Consider the following 25,931-nt stretch of genomic DNA (forward strand, 5'->3'; position numbering starts at 1 on the left):
AATCAGATGCCTTGCCTGAAAGCACGCTTGAAATGGAACAATAATAGTACTACTGATATCATTAATTGATTAACATTAGTAACATATACGCCCTGCCTAGTCCCTCTGAACTAATTGAGGATAAATCAGATTTCCGTCTACTTGTTTGGCTTTACTGAATTTGGGGAACTGTCCCCAAGCTGGGGAAGAGTATGTAACCTACTTGATTTTATTACAATATTTATGTATAAATAAAACATTGCCTTTTCTTAAAAATCTTTACTAAATTTATGTAAAAACAACCTTTAGAAGATCTTCACTCATTGTTAGAAGCTAAAAACAATTATGTCTTTAAAACCTACAATTTCATAAAATGCTCTCACATTTTTCAAATAAACCTTAACTTCTATCACAGTTATGTTTACTAACCTTTGTAAATTGATAATATATCATAATGTAGAAAAAGTAATGAATATCGATAGAACAAATCCCTGAGCCACCTCAGCAGGCACAAGATGTATTTGTAGTGTCATTAACAACCTTAGCAGTGATTCTCAAAGGTGTAGGAGCATTTTCAATGGGAAGGTATCTTTTGTGATTTTTCAATTTGTGAGCCATAGTAATGAATATTGACTCCACATTATCACATTGAGAATCTATTCTAGCTGAAGTTTCAAACAACTAAAAACCAAGATTGCTGTAATATTTCTTCTTGTATTAAATAATAAGTACAGCTTACAGGCATATTATGCAAATCTGCAAATTTCTGAGCCTCATTTGTGGGCACTTTTTTTAGCCCATCACATTTATTTCCTATAAGAATTTTCAGAACATCAGGACTACAATTCACAGTAGATTCTTCCACCCATTTTACCAAGGAATTAAAGGACTCTAAGTTAGTGACATCATAAACTAACACCACCGCATGAGTATTTCTACAATGAGGCTTGTTTCTCACCTAATTGTAAGAAGCTGATTTTACCGTTAAGCTGACTTACCTATAATAGTGGCGCACCATAGACATTCGATAGCGCTCTTGACCAGCAGTATCCCATAACTGCAAGGTAATGTACTCTCCATCTATTTCAAGTGTCCTACTTCTGAAGTCGACGCCAATTGTCGCTTCGGAATGTTCAAGAAATTTGCCCTCGCAGAACCTTCAAATCAAGGAATACACATATATGGGATCAAAACCTATTTGTTATTAGTCGGAACCTGTAGGTAACAGTAGTCTTTCCAACATTTGCGTCACCAACAACAATAACTTTATATACTTTTTCTTGGGGTTGTTTTGAAGTGTCTAATGTAGTTGGTGGGGTTGTGAATGTTATTTTGGAATTATCAAGCATTTTTTATGCCAGAAAAGCAGCTTTGATTTTGAAATATTTCAGATCTATCTGTAAAGAATACGGGAATCACAATTTGCTGTGCTGGTTTCTGTACTGAGTGGTGCGTGTGGGTGTGGTCGATTTTATTGGTCTTAAATTGCAAATTAAAATAAGCAGCAAATAAATTTAACATTAACGTACAATTGGGAGAGTCATTTTTTGGAATTATTGGAAAGAAAAGTTGAAAATTAAAGAACTCAAAGGGGGAAACCACAAGTGAACACACGTAAAAGATAGTACTGATCAAGCAGGATCAGCTGTTCAAACTTCAAACATATCAAAAAGTATTTCTGTAAGTTAAACCCATGTGTTCGTGCTCGCCCTTCCATAGATGTCACTCATAAGGCGTGACAGAAACGTCACATAAACGTCAACGTAAAAGTCATAACAACAACATTAAGCTGGAAAATAATCCTCGTTCTGCAACCAGAACTCTAGAGTTATTAATTATTAGAGCTCTTATAAATCTCATGAAAATTCGAGGGAAAATGTAGGTTGCAAACACTTGGATGTGCAGTTATGCAATTATGTGTCCTATATGTGCTAAGCGCTTATGTGTGCTAAAGCTGCGGTGATAAGAAATATCATTTTCATCATTAGAAAGTTTAAATAAAACCTTATGCTGCCATGGAGAAAGCTTACTCATTAGTGGACCCTGATAACTACAGTCTCAATTCTCCTGGAACGAGTCACAATAGAAGAGATTTGTTTGAGCCTGTCACAAACATTAAAAAGGAATATATAGATAATGGTGAAAATGGCACAGAAATGATAAGTGATTGTACCAGTTCAGCCTATTCCAGGTTCCAATTTCTGAGTAAGGCACATTTACAAGGTAAAAGGTTCTCTTAGCTTTGTGGATAGGAAACAATGAACCCTTTTAGTGTGGAGGAATTCAAAAATATCAACAAATATGTATTTCACATAGGCACACATCTTTACCAATGACATGCTTTTACTCATTGTTACTAATTTATTACATTGTGAAACAAATTATTACAAATATAACACACTTACACCACCAATGCCAAAGCTATTTAAATGGTAAGAATTTTAAGTACAACAAAACTATTCTGCCAGCACAAAAACATCATAACTATATTGATGCAGGTGCTAATATACAATTCCCAATGTTAATCCACCACATTGTAGAAGTGCAATATTATTCCATCTCATTATCAAAATACATCTCCTATATATCTATAGGGTTGGTGATTTATGCTTATCCCAAAATAAAAGGGTTTAATAATTCTCTTACACAACTTCAGATTAATTCAACTCAACAGTTAAAAATTCAATTAAAAATGTAAAAAACAAATAACACTGCCTTATTTTAAATATATTTCTTGTATATTTATCTAGAGAACAGTCAGGTGGCATCTCTTAAGAATCAAACACATGTGGCCAATTTGCAAAATCATAGAGATATGAGGGAATCATTTGACGTAAGTATAAATGAAACTCATAACAAAAACTCTACAGTTCTCATCTTGCAGCTCTCAAAACATTCATCTGAACATTCCTCAGACTTGGAAGAAGAGTCAGATTGTTCTACTGCAGGTGAAGATACTCAATGTGACATATGTCAAAAAATATTTTTGGACACTGAAGACCTCAATGTTCATATTACATCTAGGCGAACTGATAATAAAAGGTTTATTTGGAGAATTATGATATTTATGTCTACAATAATTTGAATTTTAGATATCAATGCTGCAACTGCAAGAAAACATTCCGTGATAACACTCAATTAAAAGTGCATGCTCGAAAACATACTGGAGAAAAACCCTTTGAATGTAAAGTATGTCATAAAAAATTTACTGTTAATGGTAATCTAAATAAACATATGAGGATACATACAGGTATTAGCTCTTTCTAATAAACAAACTTAAGTTAAATTCCAAGCAATTTTCAGGTGAAAAAAGATTTGAGTGTACAGATTGTGGCAAAAAGTTCACGCAATTTGCGCATCTTGAAGATCACAAAAAAACTCACTCTGGTAAACAATAATATTACAATTTATAAACAAGATTGGTCTTAGTTAAGAATTTTCAGGTGAAAGGCCTTTTATTTGTCAGTATTGCCATTCAACATTTAAGACTAAAGCCAGACTGAGAAAACATGAAAAAAGCCACTGTGGTATTGTGCCAGTTCCACCAGGCAGAGCTGTGAAATGCATAAAATGTGGGGCAGTCTTTGCGGGAAATCGTCAATTGGGAGGTAAATATTTACATTAAAAAATTGTTTTGATTCTATGAAAAGTCGTTTTTTCTCTCTGCAGTTCATTTAGCTACTCACGTTCCTGATTCAGTAGGGCCATTTATGTGTCACCTCTGCGGAAAAGTGTTTTCAAAATACCCAAATTTGCAAGAACATCAGAAAACTCATATGGATACAAAGTCGTTTTTTTGCGAGTTGTGTGATAAGAAATTTTCCAGTGGTACTCATTTACGGAGGCACATGAACTCACATTCAGGTGATTTAAATTACTCGGTTGGTTGGTTACAAGACAATTTATAATTTTTAGGATTCCGACCTTTTAGTTGTAACATTTGTAATAGACCATTCCCATCTTCACAGAATTTAAAGCGTCATATGATGACGCATACTGGGGAGAGACCTTTTGAGTAAGTAAAAGAGTTGACACAAATTCAGGTCAATCTTTTATTGTATGTTGTAGTTGCACAGAATGTGGGAAGAAATTCCTCACCCAGGAAAATCTAAACAGGCACATGAGGACACATACAGGAGAAAAACCTTTTGCCTGCGAGATATGTGGAAAGGTATTTGCGCACAGGTAAGAAATCTGTTTGTTAATTTCTCAAAACATTAAGTTACATAATTCATGCCTTTCTTTTAGCACTACTGCAAAAGAGCACTATCGGGCAGTCCACACAGAAGAAAAACCCTATAAATGCGCAGTTTGTAAAACAAGTTTCTCTCTTAGCAAGATTTTATATAAACACGTCCGAGTAAAGCACCCGGAATTTTTCCCGCAGTTTAAAAAGGAACAGAACTTGACACCAAACATGAAGAAAGCCATAAATAAAATTCGGAAGGGAATAAAATGCGAGGACGATAACATTAAAGTGGAATTTGATCTTGAGGAGGGCAAGTTCAATTTTTCATTTAATGACTAGGCATAAAAGAATCTTTCCAGGTTTAGAAGAACCAATTCCAATTTTAAAACTGAATGAACCAGAGGTCAGTGTTAAAATCGAAGCAGCTGAGGAGATAGAGGCAACTGAAGCGAACTCAAAAGAAGTTAAGAAAATACATAAAGAGAGCACTGTGGGTGTTGAAAAATCTAGTCTTTCTAAGGTTAAAGATGAATTAAATGAAGGCGATGGCTCAGTCTTGGAATGTGAAACTTTCAGGTACATAAAAACTGAAAAAATTGAAATGGATGATTGATGTTTTGTAATTTATTAAGAAGGTTTAGTGCAAGTGTTTGTTTGTATTGGGGGCAATTATTATTACTATTAGAGTATAATATAAATGAATGTAGGAAATATAAGCTTATTTTAAAACTAATGAATTTGCATCCTCTTCAAAGAAAAAACATGACGTAATTACCAGAGAAAATAAAACACTTTTTACTTTAACTTACAAATTTATTAAACAGGTTTAATCCTCATCTTGAATAACTGTAGTTTTTTCTGAAACATACAATCCATCCAAGAATTTACGGATATCCTTGTCCTTGACACTTGTGGATTGCTGAATAAGGGCAGCAGATCTGGAAACATCTTCCAGAGAATTTCCTTCAATAATCAGCTCATCTTTTTGGGCTGTGGAGTTTTTGACAGTCACACCTGGTGCCATCTTCACTCTGGAAATCAAAAACATTTTGTAATTATATAAAATAAAATTTATAGTAAAAACTACTCACCTCCTAATATATTTCTCTCCTAAGAAATTCCTGATTTCAATAACAGAGTTGTTCTCAGTAGTTACACAATTAATAGGGAAATGAGCATACACAGCTCTCATTTTATACTGGTACCCTTTTGTCACACCCTTCAACATGTTCTCCACATGAGAGCAGACGGTTCTTACTGCGGCCAGTTCCTTCTTGGTACCAAACCATTTCTCCACTTTTAACAGACGGGGATTAACCATACGGACGTCCAAAGCTAAGTGTTTAAAAGACCTTTTTAACACTCCTCGGGGTCCTTTCACTGTAATCACTCTGCTTTTCGCATGCACAGTGAGCCCTTCCGGGATCTTCACCGTTTGGTTCGTCACTATTTGTTTCATTTTCCTGAAATTTTATTACACTCAACTATTGAATTTTACTCAAAGAAGTAATTGGAGGGCGGTTTTAATTCAGAAAATGTAAAGTTTTATTCAAAGTTATAGAAGACTTTGATGTTTCATAACCTAAGTTACAGTGTTTGTCTTTGGATTTTTTAAGTTTCTACAACGTATATCGAGGAAATAATGGCTGTATAGGGAAAAGAACAGTTCCTTTCATTAATTTTTTTAGATTTTTTAAAGGGATTTTAGCTAGAAATTAAGATGAAAAGGGATTTTTAAATTTGCAAAAATAAACACAAACCTCTAACGTTGACGTTAAGGACGAAAAGAGAACGAAACATATGCCACCTGTCTTTGTCAGCAAGTCATGGCTCTTTCCTGACTTATACATCATTTCGTCGCAATATAGACACGGCAAACGCGCATGGGGTTCAATTTTCAAATTAAAAAATTTCTCCATTAAAACTTTAGACATCCCAACATTTTATTATCTAATATGTGGAGTATATAATTAATATTCGCTAGAATGATAGTAATCAAGTAATATATCAAAATGATCAATTAACGTAAATTTTCAATAATACTGCGCTGTTGCCAATTATAATTTTAAGATTCATTAATGACGGAATGATAGGAACGTCATCAACAACTGACCGTGTCCAAATTTAGCAAATATAGGTTAAGTTTGTTTTGTTTATTAATAATTTACCATTTCCTCCAGTTTTTAGTAAAAATTAGGAAAAATATCAAATTAAATTTCTGTGTTAATGTCCTTCAACGTCAATTACAGATTTTCCCTTCAATAAATCGACTTTCTAATGTCGGAATGCTGTTTCGATAGCTTGTCCTCAGAATTGTTAATTTTAATTTTCAGTTTCTTGGAAGTTAGGGATTTGAGCAGATTAAGAGTTACTTGTAAGAGATTTCGGGATATTATCAATGCTTGGGACAATTTACTAATAAAAACTACAACAGTTGTAACTAATCAAAATAGTGAGAAATTTTTAGCACGGTAAGTACTCAAAAAATCTTTTGATGGACATAAATCATCCACCATATATTATTCTAGATGCTTCTCCAAAATTCCAACAAAACTAGAGAAGCTAAGGTTACAAAATAACTGGAGTTATGGCATGTACAATGAAAAATCACTATTTTATGTCAGGAAGAAATACATGCCCTGGTTGAAACTAGAAAAGGACTCATTATGGTTTAGTCGAGGGTCAAAGATATTTAATTACAAAAGAGACAAAAATAATATAATAATTCCAAAAGCTAATTTTGTATTATCGCCTCAATATCGGCAAAGCTGTGTTAATGTAGGGTTCTCTTCAGTGGATGTAACAAAGTTTACAATCAGGGGAGATATTTTAGCAGGTGGCTTAAGGTTAATTAAAAGCACCATAAAGTCTTAATGTTGATTTTATAAAATTGAATTATAGTGATGGAGGAGTTTATATACAAAATCTTGTTGATAAAAATGAGTTTATCATTGATAAAACTGAGAATACTTTCACATGTTCAGTTGATATATCTCCAGATAGTTTGGTTGTTGCTAGTGGCATGAGAAATGACTGTTTTAAAATATTTTCTTTACATAAAGATCCTTTAGGTTTGTATTGAGTTAGCAATGATTTTATTCCAATTTAATATTATTAATTGATGGTTTTGTGGCCTTTATTATTTTAGAACTAACATTAATACACACTCAAGATTTAGGACAAAGGGCATGGTGTGTTTCATTTTGTGAGGAAAAGCCACTATTTGCATGTGGTACCTCAGCAGGTGATGATGGTAGAAAATCTATTTGGATATATGATACTGAAAGGTATTAAATATAAGAATACCCTCCAATGGGGTTTCTTTTTACTATTTTAAATTGCCATAGGTATACTGAAGTTCTTAGTTTGAAATTAGGGCATTTTATTTCTGCGACATTGGATATGAAATGGGATGGAGCGCACGGCCTTTGGTCATGCGGAAACGACTGCCATCTGAGAAGGTACTTTTAATTATCCATTGTTTAAAAAATGTTCCAATTGTTTTCTCCAGATGGGACTTACGAACAGGCAATTGTGAACAGAAATTCCATGATGCATTTGGTGCCGGATTGTACTGTTTAGATTATGATTATTATAACAGTGTAATGGTGGGCACCTACTTACATGGACGGGCTGCCCTTTGGGATGTAAGATCCAAAAGATGTGTTCAGGTAATCTCTACTCTTTCAGTGCAAGTTTTTAATTTAAAAATAATACTTTCAGTTGTATTTTATGAGAACTTGCAAAGGTTCGACATTGAACTCTCCCATATACAGCCTCAGTTTTGATTCGGAATATTTATTTGCCGCTGTCGATCAGAATTTGAATATAATGGATTTCAGCGGCCACGAGTTTAAACAGAAACGGGATTATGTGAAAATGTAATTTACTTGGTAGTTTATTATAATTCTTTTATATGTTTGATATTACTTCTTGTTTCAGGTTGTGTTGGGGTGATTAAGCAAACGTTATTGTTATTAGTTCGGTGAAACAATTTTAATTATAAGAAGTATTTTTGTCAATAAATTAATGTTAAGTGTATATTATAGTGTATAATTCTTTATATGTGCGCTAATATGCAACATCAAAACCTTCACCATGTTTTACAAGATAAATGATCACTATATAAAAATATTCTGATAACGACAAGTAAATATATAGGTAATATAACAATAAACTGTAGACATAATAGAAATTTTGTATTGACAAATTCTTTTAAACTATAATTCTAAATAAAAACAAACTTATCAACTTAATTAACTAACAGAACATAAAAATTATAATAATGCCCAAGGCAATTTTTCTCAGCTATTTAATAAGTAGTCGGCAATTAAAATTAATTGGTTGGTCTACTTTAGAAAAAATACTTACCTACAAGAAGACTCCCTCTTTAGAATCCCTCCCTACTTAAAACCAAGAAAACCATGACAAAAAGGATCATACTGATGATATCTTTTGAGACCCAACAGTCTTAAAACACACAAAAAGATCCCAAGAGGACATAAAAAAGTCAATATAAAAGCGCGAATTTCTCGGTAAATTGTTGGTAAAAAAGTTACGCAAGATATCACTATGGAATGACGACATTTTTCACTTATATCTTATCGAGAAGTAATACAGGGTATAAGTAAATAAGCCACTTTATCATGTTCTCTTCATCGAAGTTATTCACCTATCCGCAAGCAGACAGCCGACTGCGCCAAAATAGCCTTCGTGCTCCAGGAATAAGGCCCTCATAGAAGCGTTCGACCAGTACTCCATCGCGTAAGCTAAAAGTTTCATGGCTATTGGATTTACCCGTAAGAAGTTGCCCACGAAAACCACCTATTTAAGAATAACAGAAAACACGAACCATTTCACTTTACCTTTGAAGTCAATTTATTAACGTATTTATTACTCACTCTATCAATTTTCTGCTGAATTGCACACATCCTCGCAATTGAACCAATGTTATTTGTTATGGTCACTAATGTGGCCCTGGCCAAGTCTTGTCGACTAACTTTACTTCTCCTGTCGCGTGAATTCATTTGCCCAAAGCTAAAACATGCCCATATTCTCCACCATTAATTATGTCAAAAGGTTTTAAGTGTACTTTACCTGCTAGCAACCAAATCTCCAGGAAGGCCGAACTTTGCATAATCCCCGCCATAAATATCCTTAACTAGTTTATCGACATTAGTATGATCCCCTTCAGCAGCCAAACTGATGGCTTCCTCGAACGTGCTACAGCCAGTTAGAAGGCAACATAGTCCCAAGAAGGTTCCGCCTCCTAAACTGTAATTTTACTCCTTTTTAGTACTGATTCGTGTTAGTAAATTTGATTTAATACCTCGTTCCAGATACTCTCTTATAGTCAGTCGGACCTTTAACCGCTAAGATACTAACTCCGCTGCCAATATTGACTAACAAGAAGGGATAGGGTTTGGAGAAATCATAACTAACTTTGGCACATTTGGTTTCATCGGTCGGGTTGGTCCAATAATAGCACTCCGTTAGATTGCTTTTGTCTACATACAGCAAACCCTTGACCAACGACTCAAATTCGTCGCATTTGTGTAATCTCATGTTTACCGACTAAAAGGGAATTCAAACATAATAGCTTTGAGCATTAATGGCAGGTTTGGATTAAACCTTTTTAAAATCTTCTTCAAACTTATAGGCACCGCCTCCGGTGGCGCAAACTGTTGTAATCAGCTTTGCCATTCCTTTCTGGTTGGCTAATGTGAGAAACTTTTTCATTTGAGAAGTTGGGAATCTGATGAAGTGGATGGTTCCTACTACGCCCCTTAATTCTACATTGTCCATCTGAAAATATTAACTTCGTTATAACATTGATTTTAAGCCCACAAAACTACATGTCAACAAAACCTTAATATTATTTATTAAATGTAATGTGGCATTTTATTCAAAATCACTACCAGTTTGCAATAGGCAAAAGTCAAAAATTACTATTAAGTTTACAAGTTAATGGCTCCGTTAAAACCTGGCCGAACATTACAAACGAATTATTAGCTTTTCAGGCAATCTTCAACAAACGATTGTATTGACTACAAGAGAACTTAAATCCGTTAATAACACCAATTTTTATTATGATGCACGTACTTTGAATTTACGTATGACGTCAATTTGGGAAACCACAAACAATAGACAACTACCTCATTACCGACGTACCAAGAACTTTGACTTAAGAAACAAATTGTTAATTCGGTTAAAAAATAATTAATGCGTTGACAATGCCCCAACACTTACAATTATTACCTGTAAATGCGTATCTCTATGGCCGGTTTTTCCGTATGACGAATTCTTGGTTAAATATTTCCTAATGTTCTTCAAAATGTCTGCTTCCTCAGTCTCATCCTGCATCATATCGCGAGGTTCGAAATATACCAATTTGCACAGGGTGCCACCAATGTCCATGCCAAACCATGGCATCGCTGAAATTAACAATGGGTTGTATGAGTAAAAAGTATTTACTTCGTATGTGGACTACTACTATTATATTAAGGGAAGTACACCAAACGGTAAGATTCGCCTCAAAGAGCCTCTTCTAACGAATTTTCCCATCACCTCCAAGTCAGAAGCCCTAGTAACCTAACCCTGCAATCGAAAACAACCAATTCTGTTGCCCAACGGGATTAAGAACTTACATTCCAATAAACTGTAACATATAATAAACTTGACGTATAAAAGCATTTTTGAGTCTCCTCTCTTCATTTATCTGCTGCTATTCAACGTAACAAATGTTTGGCTGAGAGTTGAAAAATTGAAAGAAAGTCAGATGTCTTCAAAGGACCCAAATATTGATCAGAACTCTCAGCAATTCCAACGATTTTTTACAAAATTACTGATTTTATATATGGAATACTTGAGTGGGTATAGCATGTCAAGATAGTCCTAATGATGTATAGTTCTGCTAATAAATAAAGATTTCATTTTTATAGTTAACAAGTGCCTTTAAAAGGCACAGAAAATTATAAAGGTTCGCGTTAGCTTAGTCCGTAGTACTTTCTAAGAAGAAAAAAGGGTGTAAAAACACAAATTCTTTGATTTTTTTTAATACAAATCTTCATCTTCCCGAATGATTAAATCGGTACTCAACAAACACAAAAGAAATTAAAATATATAATACTAGTAACTTTGATAAGATTCATGGAAACACGGAACACAAGCACTGATGTGTCTTTATTTCACCATTTCTATGGAAATCAACCGCTTGGCAAAATTGATATAACTTTTAGTACAGTTTACAGCTTGTGAATATTGTTTATTAATTCAATCTTTATGTTAACCCTTCAACCTTCAACAAATTTAAATAATCAAAAAGGGTCACATTGTATATTAAAATTTCGACTTATTAACAGAATTAAAAATAGAAGCTATGTAAAGTGTAACATATCATCATAGATATTTTAGGAGGCGGTAGTATTACGTAAAATAAAAAAAATGCTAATAAACCTATGGACAAAAATGCACCATTTTCAATATGCTTTTTCTCACCTATGCCTTGAATTTAGTTTTCATTTAGATTGATTTTTATTTCAAGAAATTTAATTAAGTGTTACGAACTGCTTCAGATAGTTGATAACGGAGCCAGATGAATATTTAGTTTCCTTCCTTTATATTCTTATTCGCATCGATAGATATTTTGATAAGTTCGATGAAAACGGTGAAAGATACGAAAATACTGCAAGAGACTATAAAGCTAAAGAATTGAAGAAGGAATTGAAATTTGTCATCAGATATTCCAAAAAAAAGATACAAAACATAAAATAGTACATGGCCCAAAAAAGCGTAACACCCTTTATATGGCTACCAACGATTTTGATGTCTTTTTGCAGAGGATATTAAAAAACGCAAGTGTATGAAATTTAAAAAATTTCGCTCAAGGTATGCGTGAGAAAAATATAAGAAAAAATGTGAACTTTGTCACCCTGTATATCGAAAATGGTGTATTTTTGACCATGGGACTTTTAGAATTTTTTAAATTATTTTGCAAAATATTATCGCTCCCTGAAATATCTCCGTGATGATATGTTACGCCCTGTAGATGTAGTATAAGGTAACAACAGTTTTACGCTATTTGAACACGTAAGTTGATAATAGTACTTTTGAATTTTAATTATTGACTCTTCAAAAAGTACCAATTGCAGCCTTTAGGAATTGATTTTTGTCAAATAATCCCAGGGAGTTTAACATTGGCAATTTTAATAATTATTAACAATTATTTGAACGAAATCCACACTTTCTTTGACGAAATTCTACACATTGCATTTCTACAGTTCATTCTCACTGGCTCAAAAACTTACAATAAAAATCAAATTACTCACTTTCACCGTTTTCAAAATCATACACCAAAACCACTTCATTCTCCATTTTGATCTCTGAAGTCTAGCACATCTACTAGTATGCAATGAGCATATAGTGGACTACAGCTAAAAATATATAAGCGACGACTCATAAACTCCACTTTTGGAAGACCGTTGTCTTATCAATTTGCTTAATCGATTAGATTTTTGTTTAATTTTGAGTACCTCAAGTAGATATTAGGTCTGCTGCCAAACAGCTTGCCTTTGTCGTTGGCTAAATGTAATATGGGCAGATTAAAATTTGTGCCTTTCTATTTGTCTCGACTTGTAGAGAGCTTATAGGAAAATATAAGTTGGGGTTTACATACTCTGTGCGGCATAATCCTGAAGTTGGGAAACGCTTTCCAGGATTTAAATGGGATATTATGTAAGTACTTGAATAAGTTTTATTGGGAATTAAAATAATATAGACACTATAAGGATTTACTCCGCAGCTACTTATACTTGTAATCTTGAGCAGACACGATTAATAATGACCTCTTCCCACTTGCCATTAGGCAGTGAGTCCTACCTACTACATCTTAAATAATAACTTAATACTCTGAAATTTTACCCCTATGATGAGAACTTATCCAGTCCACTCACAGTCCAAAAACTCCTCTCAACTTCCAAACAACTCCAATTTGAAAAAATCAATTAACGTCCGCCTATCAATTCGCGAAAGTTAATAAAAACTGATCGACCACCAAACCAAGTGCCGCGCCAGAAACATAAACACTGGAATACATTATTCCACATTTGAATAGAACAATTTTCATGCAAATTACGTAAAACAGCACCCGGTCAAGTAGTTTTTGTTATTATTGACCTTTGCATGGAATGTCTGAGATAGCGTCAGAAACGTGGTAACGAAATGTTCCGAATTGTGAGTGATAATTTTGAAAATAGTTTTAATACAAAACCAATAAAACCAGTAAAGTAAGAGTGACGAAGCATCATGTTAATATAATCGTCGTTGAAGCCAAGGCTGTTTGTTAGTTAGACCTGGGAAAAGTGCACATTCTTGTAGTATTTACTACAGCGGGTGTCCCTGGCAAGATTGTTTAATTAATGCAAAGTCAGTTTAATTGGGAGAGTAGTCGTTTTAATAATGCTTAGTTTGAGGTACCATTCTTGCCTATTCTATAGTAAGGATTCGGTAGTTACACTAACCAGTTCTTAACTGAGGTCTTTCCCTCCTAAACACACTCAAATATGACTAAACATTAATACTTACATGGATGATCACTAATCCCATTCTGCATACCATTTTCTTGGTCTTCACTTGAAAGGGAGCTACTTGCTTCTTCTGCCATTTTATTCTTTAATTTGTTATGTAAGCAACTTTTACAGTTATGTGGAGCCATTCCCACTTTTCACTAGAAATTAGGAATGACATATTCAGTAAAGAGACATCACTTTCTTTGTGGAAGGAAGTGAATTAAGGCCACACATACATTCAAAAGAGACAAGAAACTGACCAATGTGAAACATAAGTTTTAATGTTACTATTGAAATTATGTTGAGACAAAGTTGTCGATAATGACTTGACACTAAAGATACAGAAGGGTTAACATCCAGTTCCTGGAGAGGGTAACGAGGCTGAGGAAAATTTCAATGAAATTAGGCTAGTTTTTGCATTTTGCAAATTGATAGATACAGGTAACTACAATATACCTAACATATTCTATTCCTTATGGTCAGCAAATAAACTATCACCATCACACTAAGTACTGTTAAATTTAAGTAGGTAAGTAGGAATTGAGGTGAATGTTCAGGAATTTACTTAAGAATAAGCAGTTTTGAAAATTACCAAACACACAAAACTTACCAGAAGGGGACATATTGACCACAAGCTTGATTTGTCCCTAATCCTCTGATACAACTATATTTACTTCATAAAAAATCAATTGGGTCAATTTATAAACGTTTCCTCACCAAAAATTGTTCCCTATAGACTGCTGCTGATCAATTTTCTATCTCATATATCGATACACATATTATGTTAACTTAAGTAATTAGTTCATTTGAGATAAGTGATTGTCCCACTAGGTTAAAGTACATTCTCATAACAGAAACAGATACTATAAACAGATATCTAAAACAAGATTTTCTAGACAATTTCTAGTTGTACATTAAATTTAACGTAGATTTCGTAACAGTTACGTGACAAACTTGTATTCAAGTAACTATCAGGGCTTTGCTGAAGGTTCTGTAAAAGTATATGATGACGATGACTAATATTAAAGGGGCCAGCGAGGGACGCAGGGCGAGCTATGACCTTGTTGAATCGTACACTGGCGTGATGACTAAAAGTCTGGTTTTATAATCTCACGGTTAACATAATTCTAGAGTATACACTTAATTAAAGTCTACTGATGACGAGCTAAAACAGAATTGAAAATAAGACATAATCTACATTCTCTACGAGAAGCTGGCGAATGTGACAGTAAACAAACAAAATAGCAAATGATGACGTCATTTGTGTCAGTAAAAATGATTAACTGGCATTTATTTGTTATTGTCTGTATTTTTTGCTGAGTGAAGAAAGAATAATTTTGTAATTTTTTATTATAACTTTAAATGATTAAATCTAGTTATTAGTTCTTTCCCTTAACTTCAAGGCCATTGCGCGGAACATGTATCTCGAAAAAACATGCAATTATTGTATGGTAGAATCTGCAAAACTCGAAACAAGCAGTAATGTTCCAAGTTTTGAATTGTTAAAAAAAATTGTAGAAGCCCAGGTAAACTTCCAATAACCACCACTGTTAATCTAATTTAATATATCAAGCACCATTAACACAAAAACGCCTTTATTAATAGAACCACCAATATATTTCTAAAATTTTACCTTTTAGACTCCTCTCAAATTGCCTCAAAAAATATGTGAAAGTTGCATTAATACCCTCCAGTTATTTGCTCAATTCATAGAAAATTGTATTAAAAACATCAACCACTTAAAATCCATTTCAGAAGATCACAAAGAGAGAAATAATGAAATCAACCAATGTGATAAAGATGAATCTTATCCTATCAATGTAAACCTTATTAGTGAAAAAGATGAAGCAAAGCCTGAGCTTGTTAACTTTAAGTGTGAAGCGTGTAAATTAAAATTTTTATCTGAAGAAACTTTGCAAGAACATATCAAAACTGAAAGTTGTACAGAACTAGAGAACAACAGAAAAAAACACATGACAAACCAAACTTCAATACTGAAGCACCTAAAATGCAAGAATTGTAGAGCTATATTTGAAACAAAATCACAGTTACTGCAACATAACAATGAAAAATTTGGTTGCACTGGAATTAAATATCCCTGTTTGCAATGCAATAAAACCTTTAAGCAACAGTCTATGTTGAATAATCACATGAGGTGTCACAAGAAAGACAAAACATTGACCTGTCCAGAGTGTGAGAAAGAGTTCAAGTTTCAACAGAACTTGAAAAGACACATGTTAATTCACAAGGGAGTTAAAGAATTTAAGTGTGAAGAATGTGGGAAGGGTAAGAACCTTTAAAGTTTAGGAACTTGAGGTGGACACAGAGCAAAACTTTATATATCAGATCTATCACTGTTTAAAATTGTGTTGAAAGATTAAAATGCACAAAATTTGAGATACATACTTCCTTTCAGCTTTTTCCAGAGCTCATGTTTTAAAAGAGCACAAAAATATCCATACAGGTTGTAATCCATATGTATGTACATATTGCGGTAAAGGGTTTAAACGCTATGCTAACCATTACATTCATGTCTACCGTCACAAACTCCTAAATGGAGAAGTTAGTCAAACAAAAGACACAAAATCGTACTTAAAGCTGCAGTGTGATGTCTGCAATAAGGTATTTGCTAGCAGAGGAGCGTTGGAAAATCACTCAATATTACATCAGAATAGGGAAGAGGCGGCTATACTGAAGAAGTTTTTGTGCACACACTGCGGCAAAGGTAAGAAGCTAATAACACTAACAGCGGCCTTTTTATACGTGGAATTTAAAGGTTTTAACACAAAAGGCCAGTTGGATTCTCACATGCGAACGCATACAGGCGATACGCCCTACGAGTGTAGCGAGTGCGGAAAGAAGTTTAAGCAAAGAAGTTCTTATAATAACCATCAATTTGTGCACTCTGGTGAAAAACCTCATCGCTGCACTGTATGTGAACGGTTGTTCACCCAATCGGGACATTTGAAAATTCATATGCGGCTGCATAGCGGCGAAAAACCATTTGAATGCAGCTTTTGCACTAAGAAATTTGCGTTGAAAGGAAATCTCAAGGTACAATATTTATTTGCGACTTTTTGAGAACGTAAACACTGATTTTTGTAGGTGCATCTGAGGAGTCATACAGGGGAAAAACCCTATGCTTGTTTGGTGTGTAATGGCAAAGCTTATTATAACGCAGGGAGTTTGAAAAAGCATATGAAAATCCATGGCGCAGGGACACCTAGTCATGGTAATCTCAGTCAGTCTATAGAAATAGTGTTTGTTTAATGGATATTTATTTATTTATTGCAACTTTTACATATAGAATAAAATTATTTAAAACAAAAATAATGAAAATTGAAGAACTTCAGTAACCCAAAATCATCTTTCTGGTGAAAGAAACCTTCACAAAGGGGGCTGGCAGTTTAGAAACAAACTTTAAATCCAGTTTGCTTCCTTGCGACAAATACCGTTTATATTTGGTTCTTTTTTTCAAATCCTCCACTACGGTTCTATATTTCTGTGGTCCCCTTTTTAAAACTAGGGCAAAAGCTTTGAAGCACAGAAACATAATCAAACGGAAGGAAAAAGCGGGCTCATAATTATTACCCTTATTTTGGTTTATTTTTCTATATATAATCGGCGAATAAGAGGAAGCAACAAAATCGATGCTTTCGATTGCTACAGCGTGCCGTTGTTGCGGACTTTCGAACAAATAGTCAATACTGCTAATTACGTAGTAGAATTTAAACGCAACAAAACACATTCCATGGAATATATTCTTTAAAACTGTGGATACAGTATTTCCTATGGTGTTTAGCTCAAACGGCGAAAAATAAAAGTTCAGATACTGAAATCTAGATACAAATATTACTAGAATCGTTTCCTGTGCAACGTCATTTTAGTACTTACCTCAAGGCATTACAAAGAAATTCCTTTGCCTGTGCTGTGCTGAACTGCTTATTCATATTCCAAATTTTAAATCTCCCTCTCAGCTCTTTTCCCTTAGGAAAATTGAACGCTGAGCTTGTCTCTTTAGTCTCTAAATCGAAAACCTTGCCGCAAAATACTATACGCGGATTATCGGTTTTAGGCTCAATATATTTATGAGTTTTTCCTTCATTGAGTATTGACATAGTGAATATGGCAACTTCGAAGTTGTTAAGCATATTTTCATTTGTAGTAATGAACAGGATATCATCAACAGTCCTATGCAAGAACGTATTTGGAGTGTTGAACGATTTCAAATAATTATGTGTTAGATAACTCAAATATAGATCACATAAAATGGGAGATAGTGTAGACCCTTGAAGGAGACCTGTAGATTAAATTTTGTTTTATAGATTTCCAATATGTACTTAAATAGACAAGTCTAACCATGATGCCATTTATAAAGGATCTTTGGGCCTCTAATGTAAAAGTTCGATTTTCTGATTGTGTTAATTAAAACGTCTTTTTGAAAGGCAGTTAAGTGCTTGTCATCTTTAATTATTATAGATTTCAGTATATCAATATCAATCATTCCAAAGGCATCTACTAGGTCTACTTTTATTGCTGTAAAGTAAAGTATTGTTTATTGTACTTTTATAATAACTAAAACTTACCAAATAATCTATTTGAATATCTCTTGGACATAAGAAATATCTTCCACCTTTGAAACAAGTCAGAATGTGTTTCTAATTGATACTCTTTCATTAATTTATTCAAGTTGACTTTAATTGTAATATTTAATGACTTTTTAGATGCAAAAAGCCTCAAAAGAGGTCTGTGTACATGCACTGTTATATTTTGTTTTGGAACAAATGTTAAAATGCCTATTGCACATTTTGGTATTGCTTTATAGGCAGGTACTTTTTGCAAATAGCCTTGTCTAATGTTTTTTGCAAGATTTTTGTCTTTGAAAGAATTGGCATCTCCTGAAAGATATAACTGATACAATAAAATTTCCTGTACAGGAATAACTGATAAGACCATTATGATCCTCACCTCGGAGAACTACTAGGTATTCCCTGTGACTATACATATACAAAAAGCAACAGTAGTGATTGACAAATGGCTTGACTACAGTTTCCAATAAAAGAATATTAGCTCTGCAAGTTTGCACATCCACTTTCTTATTTTTATCAATCCAAGAAAAGCCTTCAACTACAAATTTTTCATACAAATTGGATATATGAATACATTCCCCGTGATTCTGAGTTAAAATCCTTCTGACAACGTTAAAAAACCTGCTCCTGTTAGAAGTTGTGCCAAAGTACTCCATGCCAATAATAATTTTAAGGGTTTGAATTAAGCTTTTTAGTCTTAGATCTTCTTTTTCCAATCTGGGGTATCTTTTTATATAGTCTTCCATGTTACGATAAATATTAGCCATTATGCCCTCTAAAGAAATTGGACTCCTATCTGAAGAATTCTTAGGGGGGTAGATTTGTAAAAGCTTCTTTTTCCAGGTTTTAAAATCTTGCCATGAAAATCCAATGCTGGTTAAATTTTCTTTTAAAGTAAGGCTGTAATAATATTGCATTTTTTATATAAACACTTTTGCGTTAACAGCAATGTAAAAGAATAACTAAAATAAAAATATTATAATTGATAAACAAACCAATGACAGTAGACAATGCAAATGACAAAATGATAGAGAAGAAAGTGGAGACAAAAGAAAAGATAAATAAGGATGGACGTATTACCTTGCCTTTGGTGATTGTCAAAAAAAAAATCATGGCTGTAGTTTCCGGTTTTATTTTATTCAAATTAAAAACTTTTACAAACAAACTTAGTCAAAATCCTTTAAATCAACGGGAGTGGCTGGTTGCTTTTAACAGTTTCATTAACTTCGGGGAACACAAATCAAGGGGACTTTCTCTTTCCTTATTCATTAAAGTCAAATCTGCTCCATTCCTGACCAGCATTAGGGCTTCTTCCTGTCTATCTTCCTCACAAGCCAAATGCAAGGCAGAGTTCCCATATATATCTCTATGGTTTATCTTTAAATCATCTATATGCTCCATAAAAAGCTGCACAATTTCTGAATTCCCTTTGGAAGCTGCCCGATGAAGGGGGGTGCTACCTCGTTTATCTGTTATGTTGATATTTGCCCCACTTTCAAGTAATTTTATACAAATCTGCAATTTTAAGATAGAATTCATAAAGTGAGTTTAAGATTAGAGAAACATACAGGAACCCAGCCTTTGGAGGCGGCATACTGTAAGGCTGAATGGCCATTTGATGACTGTTTATCAAGGGTAGCCCCTTTGTCAATTAGCAGACAGACTATCTGAGTGTGACCAGCAGAACTTGCTAAGATTAAGGGAGTAGTTTCAGTATCGTCATGTGGGTCTATAGGGGAACCCAGTTCTATTAAATGTGTAACAAGTTTTAAGCTGCCACCGACACAGGCCCAGTGAAGTAGTAGCCTTTGATCCTTGTCAAAACAAAGAATTTGTGATACATTATTATTTACATTGTGGGAATCTTACCAGGTCCTTTTGAGTTAGCAGTGATGGGTCTTCTTCAAGTTTCTTAGATACTAGATTGAAATCCCCTTTATGGGCCGACTGGAAAATTGTCTTGTCTGCCATTATTCTTTGGTGTGTGATATTTAGAATTTTGTCTCAATTTTAATTTATTATTTATTTAACTTTTACATATAAAAGTTTCTTTTCAATTTGTTCTTAATAGTTCTAATTTTCTGACAATGATTTGTATTGTTTGTAAAACTTCTCTTACATGAAAAATGGACAAGTGTGAGTAAAACATGAGGAGCATGTTGGAGCTCTTTTACATATGTTAAGAAAAGAGAGAGATTTGGTCACGGCATACGTGTTATTTGTTAAACTATTTATATTTTCGAGAATTTTCCTTCATACGTCGAACTTCAACTGTTATGGCAGTTTCACTGCCATCTGCCATTAGTTTATTCTGGACTTCTAGCAAAACCGGCACGTTGTGAAAAAAAATTGGAAAAACGTTCTAGAACGTTAATATTCATTCCAAGAGCATTTTTTACTGTGATAATTACGAGTTTAGGGTGTTCTCTATTAAAAAGTAATCATTTGAAGAATGGCCGCGATGTCAGTTATCGGAATAGATCTAGGAAATGAGTCCTGCTATATTGCTGTTGCGAAAGCGGGCGGCATCGAAACGATTGCCAATGATTACAGTATGAGGTCCACCCCGTAAGTATTCCATATCTGGGCCCCATTAGGTATTAATAACTGTGTGGAGGCATCCTCGAACTTGTGGGTGTAAGTCTCTGCACCGTTAGACAAAGGTCTGAGAATGGTTCACCTTAACCAGTTATGTCCCTATATGGATTTTTCTAGATATGACTTTGAATTCTTTAGTTTTTTTTTATAGTTACATCCCTAACTAAAATATTGATATTAAATATCTTAAAACTACATTTAATTTTATTGCACACTATTTTTGAGTTAGCAATAGATGAGTGAGTTCTTGTATTTCTGTACAATGCAATAATGCAATGGTACAAATGCAATTAAAAATTGGAAAAATTGACACTAAAAATAGTTGATTGAATGTGCAATAACACAATGTGGAGATTGGTTGGCAATCAAGGATAGTGATAGTATATTGTATTATGAGAATAAAAAGAAACATGTTATGAACAGAACAAATTTTTATACATTACACTATTTGAATTTCCTCAAATTTTTATTAACATTAATGTAACAAGTTTGATGATTAAATTTACTTAATTGATTGTTATTAGATCCTATGTCGCATTTTCGGGCAAGAACCGTATTCTCGGCGTCGCCGCCAAAAGCCAACAAGTTACCAACATGAAAAACACCGTTTACGGCCTGAAACGCCTTTTGGGCAGAAAGTTTAAAGATCCGCACGTTCAACGTGAACTACAATGGCTACCATTCAATATTTTGGAGGATAAGAATGGAAATATAGGAATTAAAGTAAGTTTGCTGCACTTGTTCTCTGCCAAATTGTAATTAGCATACAGTCTCAATTAATATTTGACAAAAAAATTTTTTTTGATGATGTTTATAGGTAAATTACTTAAATGAAGAACACACATTCTCCCCTGAACAATGTTTAGCCATGCTTCTAACTAAATTAAAAGACACTGCAAGTGTAGCACTGCAAACGCCCATCAATGACTGCGTAGTATCTGTCCCATCATACTTCACTAATAATGAACGGAAAGCGTTATTAGACTCAGCCGCTATAGCTGGTAAGTCATCCTTTATCACTGGACTTTTTCCCCAATAAAAAAAAAACTCTTAGGCCTAAACGTGCTGAGGCTGTTCAATGAATCTACGGCCACCGCCTTGTCCTATGGTATTTATAAACAAGATCTACCTGTTCCTGAGGAAAAACCCAGAAATGTGGTGTTTGTGGATTGTGGCTATGCATCACTTCAGGTGTTTGCCTGTGCTTTCCATAAGGGAAAGTTGAAGATGTTGGCTACAGCCTCTGATCCTTATTTGGGAGGAAGGGATTTTGATAGAGCTTTAGCTGATCAGTTTTGTGCTGATTTCCAAGAGAAATATCGCATCAATCCCAAGTCAAATCCAAGGTGAATAATTATTTTCTTTATTATTCAAGCTTAGGTTAAAAGAAAATTGAATATTGCATCCTCTTTAGAGCCTACATAAGATTGTTAGCTGAAGTTGAAAAATTAAAGAAGCAAATGTCTGCCAATTCCACAACTTTACCTTTGGGAATTGAATGTTTCATGGATGACAAGGATGTTAAATCTGAGATGAAGAGGGCGGATATGGAATCTCTTTGCGCCAGCTTATTCCAACGTGTTGAAATAACTTTGAAGGAGTGTTTAAAGCAGTCAGGTAAAGCTTTATTTTAAAGATGGCATGAGTTTTTTACCAAGTGAAGTGGATTATATCTTTCTTTTAATACAGGATTAAACCTTGACGATATCTATGCCGTGGAAATCGTGGGTGGGTCATCGAGGATTCCCGCCATTAAGCAGCTAATAGAGAAAGTGTTCCAAAAACAACCGAGTACCACTTTGAACCAGGACGAGGCAGTGGCTAGGGGCTGTGCCTTGCAATGCGCCATGCTATCTCCTGCCGTTAGAGTGCGAGAATTTAGCGTAACTGATGTTCAGGTGAGTTTATTTTAATATAGTAAAGTTATAATTTTTTTTTTGTAAACAAAATAGATCGGATTGTTTATTATTTAAAAACCTTGAAGAGAGATATTTATAAGAGTAATATAATAATTATTTTCATCTTTTGTAGAATTATCCAATTCACATGTGTTGGGAAGCGAGCGCTGGAGGCGAAACAGCGGGAGATATAGAAGTGTTCCCCGCCAATCATGCAGTTCCTTTCACCAAATTGCTCACCTTTCATCGCACTGAGGCGTTCTCTCTTCGGGCTTTTTACAGCAGCGATGTTCCCTATCCGGACCGGAATATTGGTAAGTGAATTTGAAAGTGACAGTGTAGATTAATCATTACTGTGCTTGCGTAACTACTGAGATTTAAGAGTGTTAAAAGCCTCGCGAAAAATGTCACTCTCAAACTCCATTTACATCAACTCTCCTTAAATTTAAACTTAGATTGAGTACTTTAGATGTATCAACGACTTCCGTTCATATTAGGGAAGCCTTAATTTTTATGTGAGGTACATGCCTTTTGTAAGTCATTGAATTTTGGAGTTGGTTAAAATCCGTCATCAAGTTCTATAATGCAGCACCTAATAACATTTAGGAAAATGTTATCAATTTTCTTTCGTCTCTTCTAGGTACTTGGGTAGTAAAAGACATCCGTCCTACCGCGGATGGTAAGTCGCAAAAAGTCAAAGTCAAGGTGCGCATCAATCTGCATGGCGTCATGACCGTGACAAGCGCCTCCCTCATCGAGGCGAAAGAAGCTGTAGAGTCTCCCGAGGAGGAGAATCAAGAAGCAGGAAATGCGCCGCAAGAGCACCAAAACGGCGAGCAGCAGCGGAACCAGGGAGAGAATGATGTGAACATGGACGGTGGTGAGGCGGTTCAGCAGCAACAGCAGTCGGCAGAGGTAGGGTCCGGCACCAGCTGGACTAAGAAAATTTCGTCCTGGTTCAGCGGGGTACGCATTTTAATGCTGCCGGCCGCTGTGGCCGTCACGCGATACCCTATTTCGATATCAGCTCTTTAATTCTTTCTGCTCCCCACGGTTCCTTGGTGATTAGTTGTCGAATTTGTTTTTGTTGCAGATTTAGTTTGTCTGGTTTATCGCCGTTGTGTCGAGATTTTAAATGCAGCTTTTTCCGTTTAGTTGTTTTTGTTCTCCCTTCATGTAAGTTAGACATGGTTCAAATCACAGGAGACTTTAATCAAATAATAGATCGATGTTGGAAGTAATAACAATTTCCAGTGGTTTCGAGATTTTTAAGTGGTTGTTTGACTTTGTGGAACTTGAGTGGAAGATGTTTTAAGCTTCATTTCATTCGCAAGCAAAATACAGTTACATTTTATGGGAAAATGACTGAATTCACTGAAGTTTGGGTCCATATATACAGGACGTCCCATTTTCAACGTTTTTATCGCATATCTCATTTATCAATAAAGATATGAAGAGAGGTACCTCGCATTTAAGTTCTTGTCGTACACCACTTCCGTCTAATGTTATGCATTTTCTGAATCATCTCAAGGTCTTCCATAACATATCATCAAATCGATAATTTCATTGTTTGCATAAAAGAAATACTTAGATGAGACAAACTTCTAGGAAGGAGAGAAAAAGAAGAAACTCGTGAAGAGCGTGGAATTGCCAATCGAAGCTCTTACTTTTGGATTTTCCAATGTGGAAATCGACAAATTCAGTGAGCAGGAATTCAAAATGATTGCCTCTGACAAACAGGAAAAGGAACGTGCCGACGCTCGAAACGGTTTAGAGGAATACGTGTATGAATTGCGGAACAAGGCCTCGGAGGATTTGGCTCCTTACATCTTGGAAAGCGACAGAGAGCAGTTGATCCGGGAATTGGATAGCATGGAAGATTGGTTGTATGGAGATGGAGAAGACTGCAACAAACAGGTGAGAATTTTATTCAATAATAATTTCGGTTTTTGAGAACAAGTATTTTTATATCTTTTTTTTAAAGGTTTATATCGACAAACTAGCGGAGTTAAAGTCCAAAGGCGAGCCAGTACAGCAACGTAAAATCGAATGTGATCTAAGACCCACTATTATCGAAGATTTCGCTAGATCTCTACAACAGTGCATGAAGGCTTTGGAGCTTATAAGGTATAATGTGACGAACCTGAGAAAGTTTTAATGAAACTAATAAATTTTCACTTAAAAACTAGAAACAAAGACCCGAAATTCAGCCACTTAACTGATGAAGAATTCTCTAAAGTGGACCAAGCCTTTAAATCCGCTTATCAGTGGCTGGAACAGGCTAGACGAAAGTTAGCTGGTGCCCCTAAACACTTACATCCCCCCGTCACAATCGCCCAAATTAGACAGGAAAAAGGCAACTTTGAGAACAGTGTCAACTCAATTTTGAACAAAGCGCCACCGAAAGCGCCCTCTCCTCCAAAGGACGAGAAAGCAAATGCAGAACCGAAGGTTAACTCGGACCAGAAAGAGCAGAGTCAACAGCAACAGGAAAACATGGAATGGTCGTAGAGGATGTTTAATGTGATTATAGGTGTTTTAAATTCGCTATTATTTGTAACTTTTCAGTCGAGGTTAATGTATGAACTCTAATTAATAAATTTGTCTCACGATGTCATTGTAGAACAATGCAGCGGTTCTAGGTTAAAATTTAGTAGGAAATTTTTGGCTTTGTTTTCTATTAGTACCAGACTTGATGCATTTTTGAGTGAGGTTGTAATAAGCTCTTCAGCCTGGAACTGTTGTAAGTTAAACTCCCAGTTTTCATTCTCACCAACCACGTCGTACTTATGTGTATGCGAGCAAAAATGGCTCTTTAGGATAATTACTAAATAGTAATGTTTGACTTCACCTGTAACATGTTTTTTTTTACAGAATGATTGTCTAGTTTGCCCAGTAGAAACACAGTAGTTGCTGTTCGATTTCTTCAGATACGTGCTTTTTATAATTTATTTTTAATATAGCATTGCATCGCTATCTGCTCCATAATTTGCGTAGCAAACTAATGTTTTCTTGGTTGGAACTTTTAATTATTCAATTAAAACAAGTCTAATTTCATTGTGGTTTGTTTTATTGATTGATGTGACAGTTCAATATTTCATCAATAACTGAA

At 34.6% G+C, this 25,931-nt stretch overlaps 8 protein-coding genes across 13 annotated transcripts; 3 read left to right on the forward strand and 5 right to left on the reverse strand.

Moving 5' to 3' along the window:
* Positions 1-343: 343 nt before the first annotated feature.
* On the reverse strand, positions 344-1,588 carry LOC136409436 (ras-related protein Rab-33B-like). Its single transcript, XM_066390922.1, has 4 exons — positions 1,195-1,588; positions 978-1,136; positions 719-914; positions 344-660 (listed from the first exon to the last, which is right to left on the reverse strand). The coding sequence occupies exons 1-4, from the start codon at positions 1,326-1,328 to the stop codon at positions 481-483; spliced, it is 669 nt and encodes a 222-aa protein (XP_066247019.1). The 5' UTR covers positions 1,329-1,588; the 3' UTR covers positions 344-480.
* Positions 1,589-1,793: 205 nt separating this feature from the next.
* Positions 1,794-5,485, forward strand: LOC136409361 (zinc finger protein 883-like). Its single transcript, XM_066390795.1, has 11 exons — positions 1,794-2,202; positions 2,730-2,812; positions 2,864-3,021; positions 3,072-3,229; positions 3,283-3,366; positions 3,423-3,587; positions 3,649-3,843; positions 3,895-3,994; positions 4,048-4,164; positions 4,228-4,478; positions 4,528-5,485. The coding sequence occupies exons 1-11, from the start codon at positions 1,995-1,997 to the stop codon at positions 4,779-4,781; spliced, it is 1,773 nt and encodes a 590-aa protein (XP_066246892.1). The 5' UTR covers positions 1,794-1,994; the 3' UTR covers positions 4,782-5,485.
* RpL9 (ribosomal protein L9) lies at positions 4,961-5,996 on the reverse strand. Its single transcript, XM_066390796.1, has 3 exons — positions 5,929-5,996; positions 5,260-5,631; positions 4,961-5,199 (listed from the first exon to the last, which is right to left on the reverse strand). The coding sequence occupies exons 2-3, from the start codon at positions 5,625-5,627 to the stop codon at positions 4,995-4,997; spliced, it is 573 nt and encodes a 190-aa protein (XP_066246893.1). The 5' UTR covers positions 5,628-5,631; positions 5,929-5,996; the 3' UTR covers positions 4,961-4,994.
* Positions 5,997-6,284: 288 nt separating this feature from the next.
* LOC136409668 (F-box/WD repeat-containing protein 4) lies at positions 6,285-8,209 on the forward strand. The gene is made up of 8 exons (XM_066391338.1): positions 6,285-6,639; positions 6,697-7,014; positions 7,070-7,239; positions 7,317-7,455; positions 7,516-7,629; positions 7,680-7,839; positions 7,892-8,049; positions 8,111-8,209. Exons 1-8 carry the CDS (start codon positions 6,446-6,448, stop codon positions 8,127-8,129), a joined length of 1,272 nt encoding a protein of 423 aa, XP_066247435.1. The 5' UTR covers positions 6,285-6,445; the 3' UTR covers positions 8,130-8,209.
* Positions 8,210-8,346: 137 nt separating this feature from the next.
* fbl (pantothenate kinase 3 fbl) lies at positions 8,347-14,486 on the reverse strand. 4 transcript variants are annotated; one of them, XM_066391340.1, is made up of 8 exons: positions 14,345-14,486; positions 13,751-13,892; positions 10,427-10,602; positions 9,800-9,973; positions 9,498-9,742; positions 9,266-9,442; positions 9,070-9,205; positions 8,347-8,992 (listed from the first exon to the last, which is right to left on the reverse strand). In XM_066391340.1, exons 2-8 carry the CDS (start codon positions 13,878-13,880, stop codon positions 8,837-8,839), a joined length of 1,194 nt encoding a protein of 397 aa, XP_066247437.1. In that variant the 5' UTR covers positions 13,881-13,892; positions 14,345-14,486; the 3' UTR covers positions 8,347-8,836. The 4 variants fall into 4 exon arrangements, with proteins under 4 accessions (XP_066247437.1, XP_066247436.1, XP_066247439.1 ...); XM_066391339.1 differs by having other exon boundaries at positions 10,418-10,602; XM_066391342.1 differs by lacking the exons at positions 13,751-13,892; positions 14,345-14,486 and adding an exon at positions 13,088-13,230 and having other exon boundaries at positions 10,418-10,602.
* A 2,509-nt stretch (positions 14,487-16,995) lies between these two features.
* Positions 16,996-19,421, reverse strand: LOC136409667 (uncharacterized). Of its 2 annotated transcripts, none has more exons than XM_066391336.1 (5): positions 18,703-19,420; positions 18,321-18,632; positions 18,094-18,270; positions 17,629-18,034; positions 16,996-17,573 (listed from the first exon to the last, which is right to left on the reverse strand). In XM_066391336.1, exons 1-5 carry the CDS (start codon positions 19,238-19,240, stop codon positions 17,084-17,086), a joined length of 1,923 nt encoding a protein of 640 aa, XP_066247433.1. In that variant the 5' UTR covers positions 19,241-19,420; the 3' UTR covers positions 16,996-17,083. The 2 variants fall into 2 exon arrangements, with proteins under 2 accessions (XP_066247433.1, XP_066247434.1); XM_066391337.1 differs by having other exon boundaries at positions 17,434-17,566; positions 18,703-19,421.
* Positions 19,422-19,467: 46 nt separating this feature from the next.
* Positions 19,468-20,430, reverse strand: LOC136409671 (26S proteasome non-ATPase regulatory subunit 10-like). Its single transcript, XM_066391343.1, has 3 exons — positions 20,193-20,430; positions 19,892-20,137; positions 19,468-19,838 (listed from the first exon to the last, which is right to left on the reverse strand). Exons 1-3 carry the CDS (start codon positions 20,292-20,294, stop codon positions 19,509-19,511), a joined length of 678 nt encoding a protein of 225 aa, XP_066247440.1. The 5' UTR covers positions 20,295-20,430; the 3' UTR covers positions 19,468-19,508.
* A 166-nt stretch (positions 20,431-20,596) lies between these two features.
* Hsc70Cb (heat shock protein 70Cb) lies at positions 20,597-25,874 on the forward strand. Of its 2 annotated transcripts, none has more exons than XM_066391334.1 (11): positions 20,597-20,891; positions 21,446-21,644; positions 21,739-21,922; positions 21,976-22,267; positions 22,336-22,538; positions 22,611-22,819; positions 22,953-23,133; positions 23,460-23,785; positions 24,428-24,736; positions 24,804-24,946; positions 25,009-25,874. In XM_066391334.1, exons 1-11 carry the CDS (start codon positions 20,776-20,778, stop codon positions 25,328-25,330), a joined length of 2,484 nt encoding a protein of 827 aa, XP_066247431.1. In that variant the 5' UTR covers positions 20,597-20,775; the 3' UTR covers positions 25,331-25,874. The 2 variants fall into 2 exon arrangements, with proteins under 2 accessions (XP_066247431.1, XP_066247432.1); XM_066391335.1 differs by having other exon boundaries at positions 20,601-20,891; positions 23,460-23,734.
* Positions 25,875-25,931: the final 57 nt, after the last annotated feature.

Source organism: Euwallacea similis, chromosome 6, assembly GCF_039881205.1.
Source record: "Euwallacea similis isolate ESF13 chromosome 6, ESF131.1, whole genome shotgun sequence".
In the NCBI taxonomy this organism is placed as follows: domain Eukaryota; kingdom Metazoa; phylum Arthropoda; class Insecta; order Coleoptera; family Curculionidae; genus Euwallacea; species Euwallacea similis.

Bases quoted from the DNA above. Each gene is read 5' to 3' on its own strand.
- RpL9 (XM_066390796.1), bottom strand. From the start codon at position 5,627: ATGAAACAAATAGTGACGAACCAAACGGTGAAGATCCCGGAAGGGCTC. The intron at 5,200-5,259 runs GTGAGTAGTTTT...TTTGATTTCCAG, and splicing joins GGAGAGAAATATATTAGGAG to AGTGAAGATGGCACCAGGTG.
- LOC136409436 (XM_066390922.1), bottom strand. From the start codon at position 1,328: ATGCTTGATAATTCCAAAATAACATTCACAACCCCACCAACTACATTA. The intron at 915-977 runs GTAAGTCAGCTT...GCCTCATTGTAG, and splicing joins ATGGTGCGCCACTATTATAG to AAATACTCATGCGGTGGTGT. The intron at 661-718 runs GTAAGCTGTACT...CTTGGTTTTTAG, and splicing joins CAGATTTGCATAATATGCCT to TTGTTTGAAACTTCAGCTAG.
- LOC136409668 (XM_066391338.1), top strand. From the start codon at position 6,446: ATGTCGGAATGCTGTTTCGATAGCTTGTCCTCAGAATTGTTAATTTTA. The intron at 7,015-7,069 runs GTTAATTAAAAG...ATTGAATTATAG, and splicing joins ATTTTAGCAGGTGGCTTAAG to TGATGGAGGAGTTTATATAC. The intron at 7,840-7,891 runs GTAATCTCTACT...TAATACTTTCAG, and splicing joins GATCCAAAAGATGTGTTCAG to TTGTATTTTATGAGAACTTG.
- fbl (XM_066391339.1), bottom strand. From the start codon at position 13,880: ATGGCTCCACATAACTGTAAAAGTTGCTTACATAACAAATTAAAGAAT. The intron at 9,443-9,497 runs GTATTAAATCAA...GTAAAATTACAG, and splicing joins AAGAGAGTATCTGGAACGAG to TTTAGGAGGCGGAACCTTCT. The intron at 9,206-9,265 runs GTAAAGTACACT...GGCATGTTTTAG, and splicing joins GGAGATTTGGTTGCTAGCAG to CTTTGGGCAAATGAATTCAC.
- LOC136409671 (XM_066391343.1), bottom strand. From the start codon at position 20,294: ATGGCAGACAAGACAATTTTCCAGTCGGCCCATAAAGGGGATTTCAAT. The intron at 20,138-20,192 runs GTAAGATTCCCA...TGTTTTGACAAG, and splicing joins TGCTAACTCAAAAGGACCTG to GATCAAAGGCTACTACTTCA. The intron at 19,839-19,891 runs GTATGTTTCTCT...TTAAAATTGCAG, and splicing joins CCTCCAAAGGCTGGGTTCCT to ATTTGTATAAAATTACTTGA.
- LOC136409361 (XM_066390795.1), top strand. From the start codon at position 1,995: ATGGAGAAAGCTTACTCATTAGTGGACCCTGATAACTACAGTCTCAAT. The intron at 3,022-3,071 runs GTTTATTTGGAG...TTTGAATTTTAG, and splicing joins AGGCGAACTGATAATAAAAG to ATATCAATGCTGCAACTGCA. The intron at 3,995-4,047 runs GTAAGTAAAAGA...TGTATGTTGTAG, and splicing joins ACTGGGGAGAGACCTTTTGA to TTGCACAGAATGTGGGAAGA.
- LOC136409667 (XM_066391336.1), bottom strand. From the start codon at position 19,240: ATGCAATATTATTACAGCCTTACTTTAAAAGAAAATTTAACCAGCATT. The intron at 18,633-18,702 runs GTGAGGATCATA...TATATCTTTCAG, and splicing joins ATACCTAGTAGTTCTCCGAG to GAGATGCCAATTCTTTCAAA. The intron at 18,271-18,320 runs GTAAGTTTTAGT...TTTACTTTACAG, and splicing joins ATATTCAAATAGATTATTTG to CAATAAAAGTAGACCTAGTA.
- Hsc70Cb (XM_066391334.1), top strand. From the start codon at position 20,776: ATGGCCGCGATGTCAGTTATCGGAATAGATCTAGGAAATGAGTCCTGC. The intron at 22,820-22,952 runs GTGAGTTTATTT...CATCTTTTGTAG, and splicing joins TTAGCGTAACTGATGTTCAG to AATTATCCAATTCACATGTG. The intron at 23,134-23,459 runs GTAAGTGAATTT...CGTCTCTTCTAG, and splicing joins CTATCCGGACCGGAATATTG to GTACTTGGGTAGTAAAAGAC.